We start from the raw sequence: 16,133 nt of genomic DNA on the forward strand, positions 1-16,133 counted from the left end.
GGCGGCAGTGTGCATAACTTCAAGAATAAGAGTAAGACACTGACAAAAAAAAAAAAAAATGAAGTTACGCACAATGTCTGAAGAATTTGTCTGACTTGCTACTTTACATGATCAGACAGGGGAAGCGACAAAATCAGGAAAGAATCAAGAAAGAAACTATAGAAGCCAATGAACTACAATCAGCCACTGTTATAGAATTGGTGCCATTGAAAACTTAAGCCAAATCCAAAATTGGTATTTGCCTCTTACTAATGCCAGGCTATTAAGAACAAGGTACACTAGGTAAAGTTGGGCCACTCTGAAGGGTCTGAAAACTATTGCAAACTGAACTTGACTATACAGTTTACATGACAAAGAACTATTATTTTTCAACTTTCAGTAAAGGAAAACAACCAACACACCCATAACAGAGACAAGCTCATAAGAGTCCTCCTCCCCAGTTGTTCGGATAGCCTGGTCAGCAGAACAGTTGCTTTCCAGCACAGCATCCTCTGATGGAATGGCTGGGGGCAAAGCAGGAGGAGTCGATGGACGAGGTGGTGGCTTGAACACTTCCTCTTTCAGACGAGGTAGAAAGCTGTCAATGCGGTCCCATGTGACTGTCCAGAGCTGAGTGTAACCTGTGGACGAGTTCTCAAGTTCCTCTCCAGCAGCTGCTTGGAAAACTCCTGCCGTGTCCATGACCAGCAGCATGTTCTTTAGAGACTCTGGAATAGCTTCACTCTGTCAAACAGAAAAAAAAAAATGTAACAGAGGCAAAATGAAAATGATAAGAGATCTCACGAAAAATGTGTGAATTCTCTCATACAATTGCAACAATAGCTATAATAGCAGATGTCACATAAGCATTTCAGCAAGCTCAATAGTCACTTGCCTGACAATCGTGCATCGTTGGTATTTCTTTTCTCTTAAAAACCTATCACTAAATAGCTTCCTTGTTTTGAACTGAGCTGTACTTAGTAAACTATAGAAACTGCAAGTTGCATAATACATTTACGACTGCGTCAGACAGATATTCCTTTAGCCATAAGCCTTCTCTTTTTACAAGACCACTAACACAGATACTCACCAGAAGGTCGCTGTCCTCAGCATGCATGTACTTGTCCATAAAATCCAAGATTGTCAACCACAAGGCAGTAAAGGTGGGTAAGCACAGCAGTGGGTTCAAATGTTGTAAAAATACCTGCCAAAAGAGATTTTAAAAGTGGAAAAAGCACATTCTACTAAAACCAAATTTTTAACAAGGTAAATAAAAAGTACAATTATCTGGGGAAACCAAAACCTAGGAACTGAGAAAAGCAATTCTCATCAGGAATACAACATACAAAACGACTGTTTTCTATGGGGTTCAAGCAGTGCACTTATATAGAAGTCTTACTTTTCTTTTAAATGCACAAAGGACCGTGAGTTCTTTTGCAAGTCGCACGTATGTAGCTGTTGAGATTACAAGTTACTCCCGCATGTGTGGATCTCTTACGGGAATTATTGCAGCAAATGTTTGCTGTTACTGATTTAGGCAATTAGGGCACTCTTGTACACGCAAGTCATTTGATGCAGAAAACAGTAGGTTGCCAAACAATTATTTTACTTCTCCGGTTACAACCATGTTACACAATATTAACTTTACCCATTCAACAGTACACTTGTTTTTACAGGTCATTAACAAGAATGTGCAACAGAACTGTAACGAGAGGGCCTATGTAATAAATCAAATCATAGGCTTGCTAATTTGAACCTAAAGAACAGAAAAGCTCACTTTATAAGATCCACACTCAAGTAAGCTTAGCTTGAAAATCTTAATGAACAGAAAAATAAATTTCTTACAATGTTACAAAAACAAACTGTTCTATTGAACTCTTATTCCACTAACGCTTCTTCTTTGTTACATCTTTACCACTTCAATTAAATCCTTCAGCCCCAATATAAAAGTAAAACGATTCTACTTATTTTGTGCACAAGGACACTTCTATGTTGCAATTCAGTGCATCTTAAGAAGCAAAACTGCAGGCATTTTTATTTTAACCTTTTTTTTGTTCTGAAGTGTGATTTCACTGTATTGGATAAGTACAGCTCATCAATTATGATTCGATGCAACTTGTCCCTTTTCCCCTGCAACTTGTCACCCAGCTGCCCTCTGTTCTGCCTGGCAGTCCCTCGGGACAAAGGATGCTTCACCGGCAGACATGCAGCTGTGGAGTGCTGTTTACGTTTCGTCACTTTCTCGAAGTCAGAGAGCTGGCAACTAAATTAGTGTGACCTGAGACTAATGGACAAGCAATTATGTTTCGTTCTTCGGCTATTCGACCGCCCAGAGCTGATGGGCGAGACGAGTTTTGGGACCCCAGGCTGTAATGGGTCGTGCATCTCTAAACAGCAGCTCACTTCTAGACAACAGCTGCTGCCCTCCGTAGAAGCGCTAACTACCGCGACGGCCAGTCTCCTGACCCTGACAAGCTGACCGTCACGGAGAGGCCACTAATTCTTGCAAGGGAGCAACATCGAGAATTTCCGTGGGAACGGCGTCGATGTTTGGTTCCCAAATTTCCACCCAGTTGCCTCGTATGCAGGGGCGATCTCGCAACATTGGAGGTGAAGTCCAGTGGAACGGTCATGAACTGGGCAGGATTTTTCGAACAGTTCGGCGATTTTGATTGGCCGAGTACAACCACAAATTCTCTTGACGAGTGAAAGGGGGAAATGAACTGCATAAGAAGCGGAGCTTGAGTGCTGTGAGGAGGCTCGGACATGCAAAGACTTTAACATGTTGTGTGCTCCGAGAAAGATGGAGCCGTTCTTGTAAATCATGTAAATTTCTATATAAAACCCTTTTTCTCATCTCTTGTCGCTCAGGACCTCTCAGGACACAGTAGATTTCCGTAATTTTGACTTGGTTATCTCGATTTTTCGGTGAACTCAATCTCGACGAAAGGTTCTGGCCAGCACCCATGAATTTCTATGAGCCCAAACTTTTGTTATTTCAATCCTAAATTTGGCCTTTGCCAGATAATTCGAACTTGACCAGTCAGCAAGCAGGCACCTGACCCCTATGGTAACCCCAATTGCGACCCCTTAGTGGCAGCGTTTGTCTCAGCAAAGCTAAGGGGCAGCGAGTGCATTGAACACATGTCTAAAAAATATCCCATCAAAGACACCTATTTTCGGCCTGCCCTAGGAAGATACTCAAGCAGAAACCATAGCTCACAAAGTTGACTACGATATATACCCAATTATGATGCATGCCTTTTTTTTTTTCACCTAGAAAATTTGGCAGAAAATTGCATGTGCAGTCAGTGGCATCACTAGGGTCAGCAGCACCCAGGGCGGTGGTCCGCTGCAACACCCTTTCCACCCTCCACCCTTTCGTTTCAAGCAACAAAGCACCAATTTTATCCTTGTGACTTGATTCAGTGTAGAGTTAGTTCTGCACCTAATGACTAATTATTTTAATTTCTTTTTGAAATGTACAAAGTAATGAGTGCACCACATAACTCCCAATTTCAGCATGACATCACATTAAAAGCACATATTTACGTGTCTATTGTATTAACAGGCAGAAAAACAGGTGTGAAATTTTTTTATTTCAAAAAAGAACATTTCTCAAAAAATAAATAGAGCAAATAGTTTTCGTCAGATGAATGTCCAGATGAACATTATAAAATTAAATGTGCACATGAAACAAAAGAAATGCAAACTTTCCAAGAGAGCGAGAGAGGCTCTGTATTAGAAAAACAGATATTTGCCGGTGTGTACACAACTGCTGACATGTTACTCTTATAGCGAGGGGGAAGGGGATTAAAAGATTTCAGAGGTGAGTGGAAAAAAAAGGAACGAAAATAAAACTAAGTATGAAATACAGTAAAACCCCGGTGATACAAACCCGGCTGGTACGAATTTCGGTGTGATATGAATTCGTATCATTCCCCGGCCAAAATACATTGCTCACAATATGAAAAAAATCGGCTGTTCCGAACGTGTTGCCGTGTCGCTACGGATCATACGAATGCGTGAGCAACAGCGGCGGCAGCCGAGCCAGCGGGGCCACCGGCACAGACAAGCCGGCACAGCGGGATCTGGGCGGGATCCATAGTCGCCAAGCAACTGACTACGTCACACGGCTGCGCAATCTCTCATTGGTCCCCACGTCGAGCCTACCATCGACCACATCACAGCCTAGCCGATGCTTAGCAAGAAAGTAGACGAGGACCGCTGCTGCAACAACAACTGAGGCGCAGCCCCGATGGTCAAAACACTCCCTGCACTCGACGTGCTCAGGAGTTCAGTGGCGTGCAAAAACATTCCCAAGATCATGTGCGCGCACTTATACGCCTTTCAGAAGGCGATCGTTGACGATTTGGACAAGACGAAAACGTCCCGTTGATACGTTTTTCAAGGGACCGCAAATAGAGAGAAAAAAAAAAGCCGTTGCTTCACCCTTAAGGTGAAGCAACGGAAACGCAGCAGCAGCAGCGAGCGAATTTACCTTTGCGCTGTCTCTCGCTTCAACGCGAACTAAACGTCGAAGGCACAGCGCATACGAAGCTACTGGCACTAGGCGCACTTTGTCAACATCGCAGATCATTTTGACCATAAGGTTCGCGCGGGTGTGTCGTATCTGCAACATGCCGGTCGCTTGTTGAAACGCATCGGTCGCTTGTTGCAATGTACAAGCTGGCTACACTGCTAAATTTACGTGACTGCCACATTCAAACGCAACGTAACGTGCTGGTACATTATAGATTGGCGAAGTATCACGGGGAACGCCCGTTTATTTGAACGCGAAAGCATTTCCGATGGTTAGTTAATTCAAACATACCGCGCACCAACAATGCTCTCAGCAGCGCGCCAAGTCACGTGGCGGCGCCTCCAACCGGCATTGCTCCGACACCACCATAGAGCAAAAGCTTAAGCGAGACCCAAAAGCTTAAGGAGACGAAAAAAAAAAAAAAAACGCGGCGTCACGCCAAGGTCGCCGTTTCTGCGTGGCACTGGAACACGTGTGTACGTGCCGACGTCTCAGCCAACGCTGCGGCTCCAGCGCAGAGGGCAGCAACGGTGGAGGCCCAGTTCGGCCAATGCTCGCTTCAACGGCAGAAAACGAAACTTCAGGGAGCGGGCTAAACGGCGCCGGGCCAGGCGGGAGCGGCAGACGTGCACGGAGACAGTCAAAGGCGAGGGGGCTACAAGGGTGCTGCGAGGGGAGCCACCGAAGTGACAGAGTTGCCAAGGCCAAATCCGCTTCCCTGCCGCCCTACTCCCTCACATGCGACGGTCCCCGCTCGCACCCGTCGCCGTGTAGTAAGTGGTTTGTATGGAAAAGGAAAGGTTGGCGCTATCTTCTGCAGCCCTTCAGGGAGCACGGCTTCTTCCTCTTCACAACCACAATCTCTCTCTCTCTCTCTCTCTCTCGCCGTGCCTGCGCCACCCGCTCCCTGAAGTTTCATTTTCTGCCGTTATCGCAAAGTGAGCGCGGGCAGTTTCGGGCCCTCGCTCGATATGTGCTTGTGCGCCACGATATTTCACGAATCGCACCGTTCGTACGTCGTGCTATGGTGAACGAATATTTCAAAAATAAGTCCTTCTTTTAATTCGAACAAATTTTGGGCCCCTTCGAGTTCAAATTATCGAGATTTGACTATACATGGAAGTCAATGGGATTTAGGTACGGACCGCGAAAACGCGACGTAGCAGCCGGGAAAACGCAGCAGCGAGGAAGGTATCAATGGGATTCCACTATTAGAAAACTTTTCTGGTAAAAATAAATTCATTTTTATTGATATTGTGTGTTTTGATGATACGAATTTCGGGTGATACGAATATTTCACGCGATCATAATGAAACTTTTGCGCACACAACACGAAACCACAACGAAGAAGTACACAAGGACTAGCGCAAGGACCAGCGCAGTGCAAGGACTAGCGCAAGTACACAAGGACTAGTACACAAGGACTGCGCTAGTCCTTGTGTACTTCTTCGTTGTGGTTTCGTGTTGTGTGCGCAAAAGTTTCATTATGATGCGAAACCAACTAGCCCGCCTATCCGTTTTAATGCATTTCACGCGACCCCGCGAGATTCGTATCACCGAGGTTTTACTGTACATAAGTGAATCCAGATAATAATACTTACACATGAGATGGTGGGTATATAATATAGTGAATCTTTAAAGCTTTCCAAGAAGACCAATTTCTGATAAGTAGTAGAACAATAAGTCCAAGACCCACTGCTGTTTTGAAGGGACGGGCATTGGACCTAAGATGCTAGGTAACGTTAGCAGATTGCAACAAATCATGTCCATTTGGCACTCAAAAGGATGTCTCTCGTCACAATATGCGGGGCATTCACGTAAAATGTTCTCCACTGTCTCGAAGCTGCCACAGTTATCACAGTAGGGATCAGTGGTACACCCTATGCGATACAGATAACTGTTCCTGAATGCTACGTTCAGCCAAAGCCGATGGTACAATGTCTCTAAGTGGCGAGAAAGTGGTTGTGGAATTCTTGATCTCACTCCAGGGTCAATCGATTGCAGAAAGTTATCTTGGTGAAGTGACAGATTGTCAGAGGCAATCTGTTTCTTCATGGGCATATTTTTTGCCAAATTTGACGCATCAGCCTTTGTAAAAAATATTCTTAAAAAATTTCGGTATTCAAAACCATTTCGGGCACCTTCATCTGCTTTTTCGTTTCCCGAAATACCGGCATGGCCAGGTATCCACTGGAAGGTGATGCAATGCCCATCAATGTTGGCCTTGTGGTGAAGATAGGCAATGTCACAGGCTGCAGGTTGGTTGCTACATCACTTGTGCCTGGCCTGTTCTACGTACAGTGCAGACCACTTATAACGTAACCACTTTTAGCGGGGGACCGGTTATAGTGCGGGTTTTCTTTACCGCGGATATATCTCCCATAGAACTCAATGTATAGGCGGACCGTTTATTACGTAGGCGCGTGAAGCAGAATACCGGATATAGCGCGGTTCTTTTAAGCGTGGCATTTTCTAGGAGGCGTTGAGCACAGCTTGCACAGTTGCCGGGCGCGCAAGCGCGGAGGAGTGGGAGCGCGGGAGCGCACGTGGAGACCAGCGGCGAAAAGCGAAGCAAAAAGTCGCAGTTTCCCCCAAAAGAAGCATCAATTGCCATAGCAAATTTACTAGTAAAGCATACGGAGTAAGGATAGTAGTTTTATCGCCTGCATAAACTTGGACACATCCGCCTAACTTAATTAACAAGCATGGTGTCAGTGCGCACAAGCAAACATGAATAGATTGCACTCGATGACCGCAGACAAGCACTGTAACAACGTTGGGGTGAGCAAACGTGGCAGGAGCAGCGACCGAAGGTCTTCGGTTCGTGTGGTTTATCGCTTCAACAGAAGCTGAGCGGCGAAAGCACAGTGCATACAAAGGTCAGAGCCGTGTTGAGATCGCTTTCAAGATACGGTGCGCGCGACAGCCCTCAGCTGCGCAAAGTACGAGTACGCAGTGGCTTGCAGAGTAAAAGCCGCGCCCCCTCCCTCCTCCCGCGCTGCCTTCGCGCTTTCCTCCTTTCGTGTGAGAGATTGAGTCGCTAGTTCCCCTTGCGCCCGGTCGCAAGATACGCATTGAGTGCCGCAGCTAAACGTCGCCTACCCTCCCTCCCTCCTATCCCCCCACGGCCTTCTGCACGACGAGAGTCATCGCGTTTGCTCTCCATGAAAGCACGCATCCCTCGTGCGCTTTCACTCGCACATGCAGCATACGGCATACATCTTTTTTTTTTTTTTTTTCAGGAGTGGGGAGCGTGGGCACGCGCGTGGGGACCAGCGGTGAAAACCGAAACAAAAAGGAGGAGAAGGGCGGGAGACTTTGGAGAAAGGAGGGCACGTGTTTTCATCACTATAGCAGTGTCCAATCAGGGTGCGTGGAGTGTGGGGTAGAACAGTAGCGCACTCCTTTTTTTCTTCTTCGTTTTTTTTTGTTTTTTTTTTTCTCGGGAGTGGGAGCATGGGCATGCGCGTGGAGACCAGTCTCCAGACGAAAATAACAGCATTCTTTCGCTGATGCCGCACTTGTCAGGAGAACTTGGTTTCTGTGCTGTGTGGCGATTGTGTTGCATGTGCGTGTGGGTGAAATATGTAATAAATTGTGTTTGAAAGGTGGGTTGCCCGTTTGGCATAAGCAAAAGCCGAAAAAAGCATGCTTTGGTTATAATGCGGTACCGCTTATAACACGGATTTTTACAACTCCCGCGACTTACATTATAAGCGATCTACACTGTACTTTGTAGAGCTGCTTTCGAATCTGTGTATATCACCCAGCTCCTTTGTGGCTGCTGTCGAAGTACATGCATAAGGGCCTCTTAATGCCATATAGCTCAGCTAACGTAGATGATGTTGCTCGCTCAGGACAAAACGAGAATCGCTTCTTGTACAGGGCACAAAAATCCACTCGATGAGCGACGTTGAGTTTTAGAGCTATACATGAAAATGTGTGTTGCGGCTGCGCATTTTTTGTGCATATGTTCCAGAGCAGTCTGATGGGTTGCTGTTTGAGGCATTTTCTTTTTAGGGGCGAAGCTCCTTAGGGTGTGGGTCTGTCCCTCCTCTGTAGTATGTAGTAGTAGTAGTAGTAGTAGTAGTAGTAGTAGTAGTAGTAGTAGTAGTAGTAGTAGTAGTAGTAGTAGTAGTAGTAGTCGTCGTCGTAGTAGGTAGCCACGTCTACTTTCATGAAAAAAAAAATTCCGAAAGTTGTGTCCGTAGCACGGAACCGAACTAGGGACCCCTCGCTTCCGAACGCGCGGCGCTAACCACTACGCCACGAAGCACACATGGACACACGCACCACGATGACAATAAATACCCAACATTAACGAAAGACTGCGCGTTTCTAACGCGTTTGTGCTAGCGCGTTACGGCCCGTGTAAGAAGCTGGTGTAAGACGCTGTGGCCTCTCCGCCTTACCCCCGTATTCATAAATGCTCCTCAACTTGAACTTGACTTGCCTTGGGCAGCGCGTTCGAAACACGTTGAAGGCGGTGGCAAGTCAAGTTCAAGTCGAGGAGCGTTTATGAATACGGGGGTTATACTCTCTCAGCAGTCATGTGATGGCGTCGGCAAACGCGGTGCACGTTCCGGCATATGTAAACGGCTGCGTAAGACGCTGTGGCCTCTCCCCCTTACTAGAGAGTACTGCACGTTTCTAACGCGTTTGTGCTAGCGTCCCCTTAAGCGGGAGATGGTGCAATTATAATGAAGGGCGCTGTTATAAAATAGGAATGACGTCACATATGGCGCGTGTCATTGGTGGAAATCAATCGTTCGATTTAGTGCGGCGAGACTGGGCGAATTACACGGAAGATTCACGGTTTACCGATGATTCCCTCCGGAGCTTCCCCCACTCATCATCATTCACCCCGTGGATATGCGGTGTTTTTTTGCACTGATTCTAGGGATATATGGCACGCTTTCCAGTGGTGACTGTGTCCAGTGTGGTATGTTTCATGGCATAATCAGCGACACCCGAGCAGGAATCGAGATAGATAAGCTTCCAACGGCCTGCCAATATTCTTGCACAAATTGTGCAAGAATATTGGCACACAAGCTAGAGAAAACTTGAAACAGCCCGAAACAACTGTCTTCGAGTATGTCTTGGCCTTCTGAAGGAGTCATCCCACTTACGAGGGTGGTCCGATAAGTACTTAGCCTTCAAAAGAAAAACGAAAATTTTGGAATGGTGTCGATTTATTTCTCAACATAGTCCCCTTTCAACTCTATACACTTGACCGAGCGATCCTTCAACTTTTTGATCGCGTCAGAAAAATATGTTTTCTCCTGAGCTGCAAAGTAGGCTTCTGTGGCGGCGATAACTTCATCATTCGACTCAAATTTTTGTCCGGCGAGTGACTTTTTCAAGTTGGGAAACAAGAAGAAATCACTCGGGGCCAAATCTGGCGAATACGCTGGATGGGGCACCCCTTCATAGCCCAGTTCGACCAACTTGGCCGTGGCGACGGCGCAGGTGTGAGCTGGTGCGTTGTCATGGTGGAAGAGCACCTTTTTCTTTACCGAATGTGGCCGTTTTTTTCGCAATGCGGCGTCGAATCGGCCCAGTAATTTGGCGTAGTAGGGTCCTGTCACCATTTTGCCCTTCTCAAGGTAGTCGCTGAAGATCACACCTTGAGAATCCCAGAAAATGGTGGTCATCACCTTTCCGGCCGATGCGACAGTCTTCACTTTCTTCGGAGCAGGTTCTCCGGGTGCAGTCCACTGTTTCAACTGTTCTTTGGTCTCTGGTGTGTACCAGTGGACGGTCGTCGACGGTCACAAAACAACGCAGGAACTCCTTCGGATTACGCTTAAACAGCTTCAAACACTGCTCTGAGGTGGTCTCACGGACGCGCTTGTTGTCTGGAGTGAGCAAATGCGGCACCCATCGCGCCGACAGCTTTCTCATGCCCAAAATTTCATGCAGGATATGACCCACGCGGTCTTTTGAGATGCCTACTGTCTCAGCTATCTTGCGCACCTTCAGTCGGCGGTCTGCCAATACGAGGTCGTGGATTTTTGCCACGTTATCGGCTGTGGTAGCTGTTTGCGGGGCCCCTGGGCGAGGCTCATCAAAAACCGACGTGCGACCACGTTTAAACTCGTTGAACCAATTTTTGACGGTTGCCATCAAAAGAGAAGACTCACCGTAGACGGCATCCAGTCGCTCTTTGATTTCGCAGCGCGATTTCCCTTCCAAAAACAAGAATCGAATCACCGACCGATATTGCTCTTTTTCCATTTTTTTAACGGACACATGAAAAATCACCTGCTTCCTCTTCCTCAAGCGGCCAAAAACAAAACTGCAAGCCCAATTCAACTGGACCTTTGCATGTGTCCCTCTAAGAGAGTGTACTCAACGTCAGCATATGTCTCATGCGATAGCGTCGCGCTCTCGCGGTGAGGCTAAGTACTTATCGGACCACCCTCGTAGGAGCAGTAGCAGAAGCTGGATGCCTGCCTCTTGACATGCTGTGTTTGCAGAAGACACTTCAGATTCATCTCAGACACGCAAACTTTGAGCATGTAGAAAGAACTGCACCAATATGTGTATGCACAGTGTATGCAAAGCCACATGCGGCACACATTGCATATGTAGGCATGTAGGTATATGCAAGAATAGATTATCTGCATTTTGTAAGTGAAGCTGAAAGAAGCACCTCAGAAGGAGGAAACTTGAAAGGAGAGGAAAATGAAGACGAGCCTGAAACAGTAGGCGACTAGGCAAAGAAGAATACTGACTCAGTAGAATGTGTGACATTTTAAAGGAGCTTTCGTAAGAAAATTAAAGCAGAAATTTATGCTAATCTCGCACTATCTGATGCTAGTGCAGTCTGCCCCGATTGAGAAGTATTCCTACAGCAGTTACAACAAGCACTGCGCGGGTGTATCTGTAAACATTTTATGTACCTCTCAGAGGCGACGTCTCTAATGTATATTTCATTTTAACTCCACGTTCTAAAGCACCCCAAGTCATTAAGCTTTGCTAAGGGCACTCTCCTACAAATGTCCATTGTTTTTCTTTTACGTAGTTGGCGCATAGTGCCACTGTTTCACTCAGTGTAAGGTGCTGCTTTGACAAATAATTCTTTGCCATTTCAACCCACCCACCCCTTTCACTGACCAGCTGCACCCCCTGAGCGCTGTACCTGTTTCATGATGCAGGGCAAGCTTTCTAATTAAAAAGAGGCTAGTTATGATAAATTATAGCTTACAAATTAGGTCATTATGAAGGCTGTAGTCTGTGCACAAACTTAAAAGACAGAATGCATGCACTAAGACTTACTTTGCATAGAAGAGTAGCACCTCTCATCCTAGTCTCTTCCATTCCAACTGGGTCATTAGGGCTTACATTCTCCATCAGCTTGGACAAGAGGGGAAAGAGAACCTAGAAAGAAATAACACACATTATGGAAACTCATAAGCAGAAAATGTACAGAAGACTGTACATACTAGTAATATGCATACATATTTTGCCCCATTTTACACATATCCAGATAAAAGCAGCAAATCACGTACACAACCATTTTCTGCTTATCTGTGGGCAGGTGCAAGGATGGAGCCATTTGGATTGAATAAGAATAAGGATTTGTTATTCACATCACCTGAAGATGGTGATACTCCCTAAAAAAATATATGTGAACTCTATCAGGCAGCACAGAATTGTAGTAAGATGTAAATGTCAAACGGGCAACCAAAAATAGTTATTAGTACAAGAAAATTTTCGTATTGCAAAAACTACAATACGCTTTAACTTGCCATCTTACAGAACCACAATTCCTTTGCCTCCAATGCCTCTGGGAAATAAGTTGATTATTTAAACATCTTTGAGAGGTAGCAATAGGGTGTTTTTTACTATAACAACAGCTCAAAACTAGGCTTGCCGTATCCATACATCCGTCGTTTTTGCTACACCATTGTTGTCATGCCAGCACTGTCATCGTGTGCTGTCATCACCTCCTCGGCCTCAGTTTCACCCTCACCATATAGGAAATAAAAAAAGAAAGCTTGCCCATTGACACTACTGGAGATCAAACTCTGAACCCTGCAGCATTGTGCAGCTGGGAGCCACATGCGCTAACCACCAAGCTGTCACATAACTTCACCACTTGGTAATCTGTGCAGGGCTTTATGCACTATGCAGGCTCTGAGAGTGATGGCATCTGTGTATTTATTTCTAAGGCCACAGCAGGAAATAATTGTGACAAAGACAATGGTGTATGCATCACAACGACGTGGTTCTTCTGAAGATGGCAGCATCCTCTACAAGAGTGTGCTGCTGTCAAAGTAAATGAGTTTAGAGCTATAGGGATCCTGAAGCCTGCATTATTTTTTTTCCCCCAACTCTTGTTACACTGGCAGACTTGGTTGCCTAATATGTCTAGTACCATTGTTAGTTATATATAAAGAAATGTAAACAAGGACACTGGGTGCTCAGGACGACTCCACTATTTTGAAACATGACAAAATAATATAAAGGTTCAATAACCAACAAAATGGTCACTGCTTTTGCAGTCTATGGAGTTAGTGGTAAAGTGTGCAGAACAGAAGAAAATACTAAAAGAATGCATTCCAATATGAAGAATATCCAGATAAAATGCATTTTTTTCTGTGAGCAATTGCAGAATGTTTCAAGGAGCTAATAAATAAAAAGGATTCCCCAGACTCGAGTGACTCTTCGATTACCTGTTATCAATTACTGTGTTATAGCTGTCATGAGCACCCTACTCCTCGATATGTTTAGAGACTCCCACATGAGCTTGAAAAGAACCCCTGGTACTCCAATAGAAAAGACCCAGTGCAACATAAAAAACTCCTGAAAACTCCTGAACAATGTTAACAAGCTCCCCAGCAATATTGTGAAACAGCTTGCATGCAGCAGTAAATGCATACTGTCTCCAGCGCTATCCATTTGCAAGCAGGAAATGCAAGATACACCCAGTCAGTGACCACAATGTGGCCTTTACGTGTACTTTCTTGTCGTTACTTTTAACTTCACCTTTAGTTTACCTTTACTCCCAGGTCTACTTTTTTCTTTTTTGCACATTTTCTTCACGAACCCACAAATCTCGCAGACAGCATGTGCAGCACAAAGCAAACGCTGACAGAATGAAGAAAGAAAGTGCCGTATTGTACATGCAGCAACGTTGCAAGCACTACATCTCGACCGATGCTGTGATATGGTACCCAAAATGAGTCTGACAGAACAAGCAGATCAGCCTATCTCGTAGCTCATAAGTGCTGTAGTAGTGAAGGGACAAACTCTTTAGAGCACCCACCCAAAGAGACCAGGAGAGAAAATGCTACATGGAAACCCAGGGGCTAACTGGCACTTTACTTGACCAGTAATTTCAAAAGACTGCCATCAAAATTGCAGGTACTCCTCATTGCAGCATCCAATCCTCAGTTCAATCAGTATGCCTGATTAGACCTGATCTTTCTTTTAAACAGCAGCAACATTCAGAAGGTCCTTAATGTTGAAGAAGGATACGCTAATTTTCTGCAGTGTCATTTTTTTTTTTTGCATCACATAACTAATGCAGAACTTTGCTACAACGAGATACAAACAGAGTAGGTATGGAACATTTTCTGCACAATGTGCAAAGTAAGTGATGCTTCACTTTTACGGAGCAAGTTTTTTTATATGTTATGCTTGCCATGTTTTTGTTCACCAATCTTACCATTTTGCATGCCATGTTTGCCATGTATTGTATGAGCTACTTATCTAACACTTCTAGGATGACAATTTTTTTTTTTAATTACTGACTTCCATGTGTTTTTGCTTTGACCTTTTCTTTCGAAGTTTTTTGCTTACTTGTATTTTGCATCTATAATCAAGTATGTGTTATTTGCCTCTGTATCTACCTTTGCCCCTCCCCTCTGCAATGTATAACTATACCTTGAGTGTAAATAAATAAATAAATAAATAAATAAATAAATAAATAAATAAATAGATAAATAAACTGACTAGTGCTTCATAAAAAACACGTATTAATATTGTGCAGTCACGCTTATACAAATATATAAGCAATGGACATGACATGCTTTTAACCCCTTAAGTGTTTCATTATTTTGACCAAAAGTGACCATATTTTGCTTTTTTTTAATATAGCTTATTTTCAATCTTCACTCTATCGATAACCATTCTAAAGCTTTTTCAACCAATTTTCTTTATGTTTTAAGCGTGAGAACCTCATTTTACCTCTTCACTATGAAACATATATGTACTTGTCATTGCCACAAACGGTAAAGTTAGAAACGAGAGAAAATGCTTTATTTTACCCTGTTTCAAGCAAAGTCTTCACCAAAGAAAGTTTTTCATGCATTCTAGCCCTTCTAAGGCAGGTCATAGTCAAGCAGTGACTTTCTTTTGCACGCACGACTCATGTGCGAGCTGCCAGTGGTAGATGCTATCGTTTGATTTTGCAAAAGGCACAAAAAGCACGCGATTCAAAAAACATGTTCTTTGTGCGCTGACAAAGGTTGTCCATCTGTGTAGTATAAAACAAAGACAGCAATAAATGCACCCCTTAAGCGTAAACGAAACAGCTGCCATCTAAGTTGTAGAACACAAAGACTGAGTCAGCGTGGCCTTCGAGGCGCTGAAAAAGTGCTGACATCTATATAGCAAAACAAAAAAGAGTTAAATAACCGCGGATTTCAAACACTGGATCTGCAGCCGTTTATGGAGTAGAAGAAAAATGAAGTGGACATGAGCTCAGCCGAATCGCTTTGAAAATGGGACTATTGCCATTGACGAGCTGCGCTTGTGCTCGTCCAAAGCAAAATTAACTGATATCGCATTGACAAGTTGAGCTCATCCAAAACACTTAAGGGGTTAAAGCTACAGCACATCTTACTGCACACTAATGCTTTGTTCATGCTTCTGTGAATGCTTGTTCAAAATTGCATAGACAAAGTCAAAATTGCCATAACTGGTAACTACCATTTCCCTTTTGTAATTCAAAAGAACTAATTCTTAAGTTGCACTTTGAAACGTCACAATATCTATTATGACTGACATTTTTAATTAACACTAATGGTCAGCCCTCCGCCTTGCTAAGTGAAGAATGAAGTGAGATGAGTTTATCTTTTTACCATAGCACACATAGAAAAACATGTTGTCAATTTAAATTGCGGAAACACATTTCTATGATATCGGCAACACACTTCTATGATGTAATGCAACATGTGCTGAACAGCTATCTTCAGAACATGTTACGCATGCAAATCATATCACATGGACTTCACGACTTCAATTCCAGTGTGAGTAAAGACAGACCTTGTTGAAACAAGCTTCCCACTCTGCAGCTGATAACGCCTGAAGGTCGTGAACCAGCAGAGCACGCTGCAGGTAGGTCAGTGCTGACGTGCGAATGTTTCTTCGGGTATCGCAACACAGACGTGCAATGCCTGAACAGAAGAGCAGATTGTCTATAGTTATGATGATGATCAACTAGTGCAAGCTCAAGTGCACCAGCTGCAGGGGATTTCACAGATTAAGCAGACCTATAGAAAACCTACAAGTAAGTAAAAACAAATCAACATTTTAGACACTAAAGGTACCACACATTTTTTAGTGTTCTGAATTACATAAGCATGTTTTCGTTCATAAC

The 16,133-nt window shown here is 44.3% G+C and overlaps 1 protein-coding gene across 1 annotated transcript in view; it reads right to left on the minus strand.

Moving 5' to 3' along the window:
• Positions 1-16,133, minus strand: part of LOC119436473 (Golgi-specific brefeldin A-resistance guanine nucleotide exchange factor 1-like) — a 97,042-nt gene that overhangs the window by 3,940 nt on the left and 76,969 nt on the right. The window contains 4 exon segments of the mRNA XM_037703324.2: positions 402-723; positions 1,070-1,183; positions 11,804-11,905; positions 15,800-15,930. Of these exon segments, the coding sequence (XP_037559252.1) occupies positions 402-723; positions 1,070-1,183; positions 11,804-11,905; positions 15,800-15,930 (669 nt within the window).

Source organism: Dermacentor silvarum, chromosome 1 (assembly GCF_013339745.2).
Source record: "Dermacentor silvarum isolate Dsil-2018 chromosome 1, BIME_Dsil_1.4, whole genome shotgun sequence".
Lineage (NCBI taxonomy): Eukaryota > Metazoa > Arthropoda > Arachnida > Ixodida > Ixodidae > Dermacentor > Dermacentor silvarum.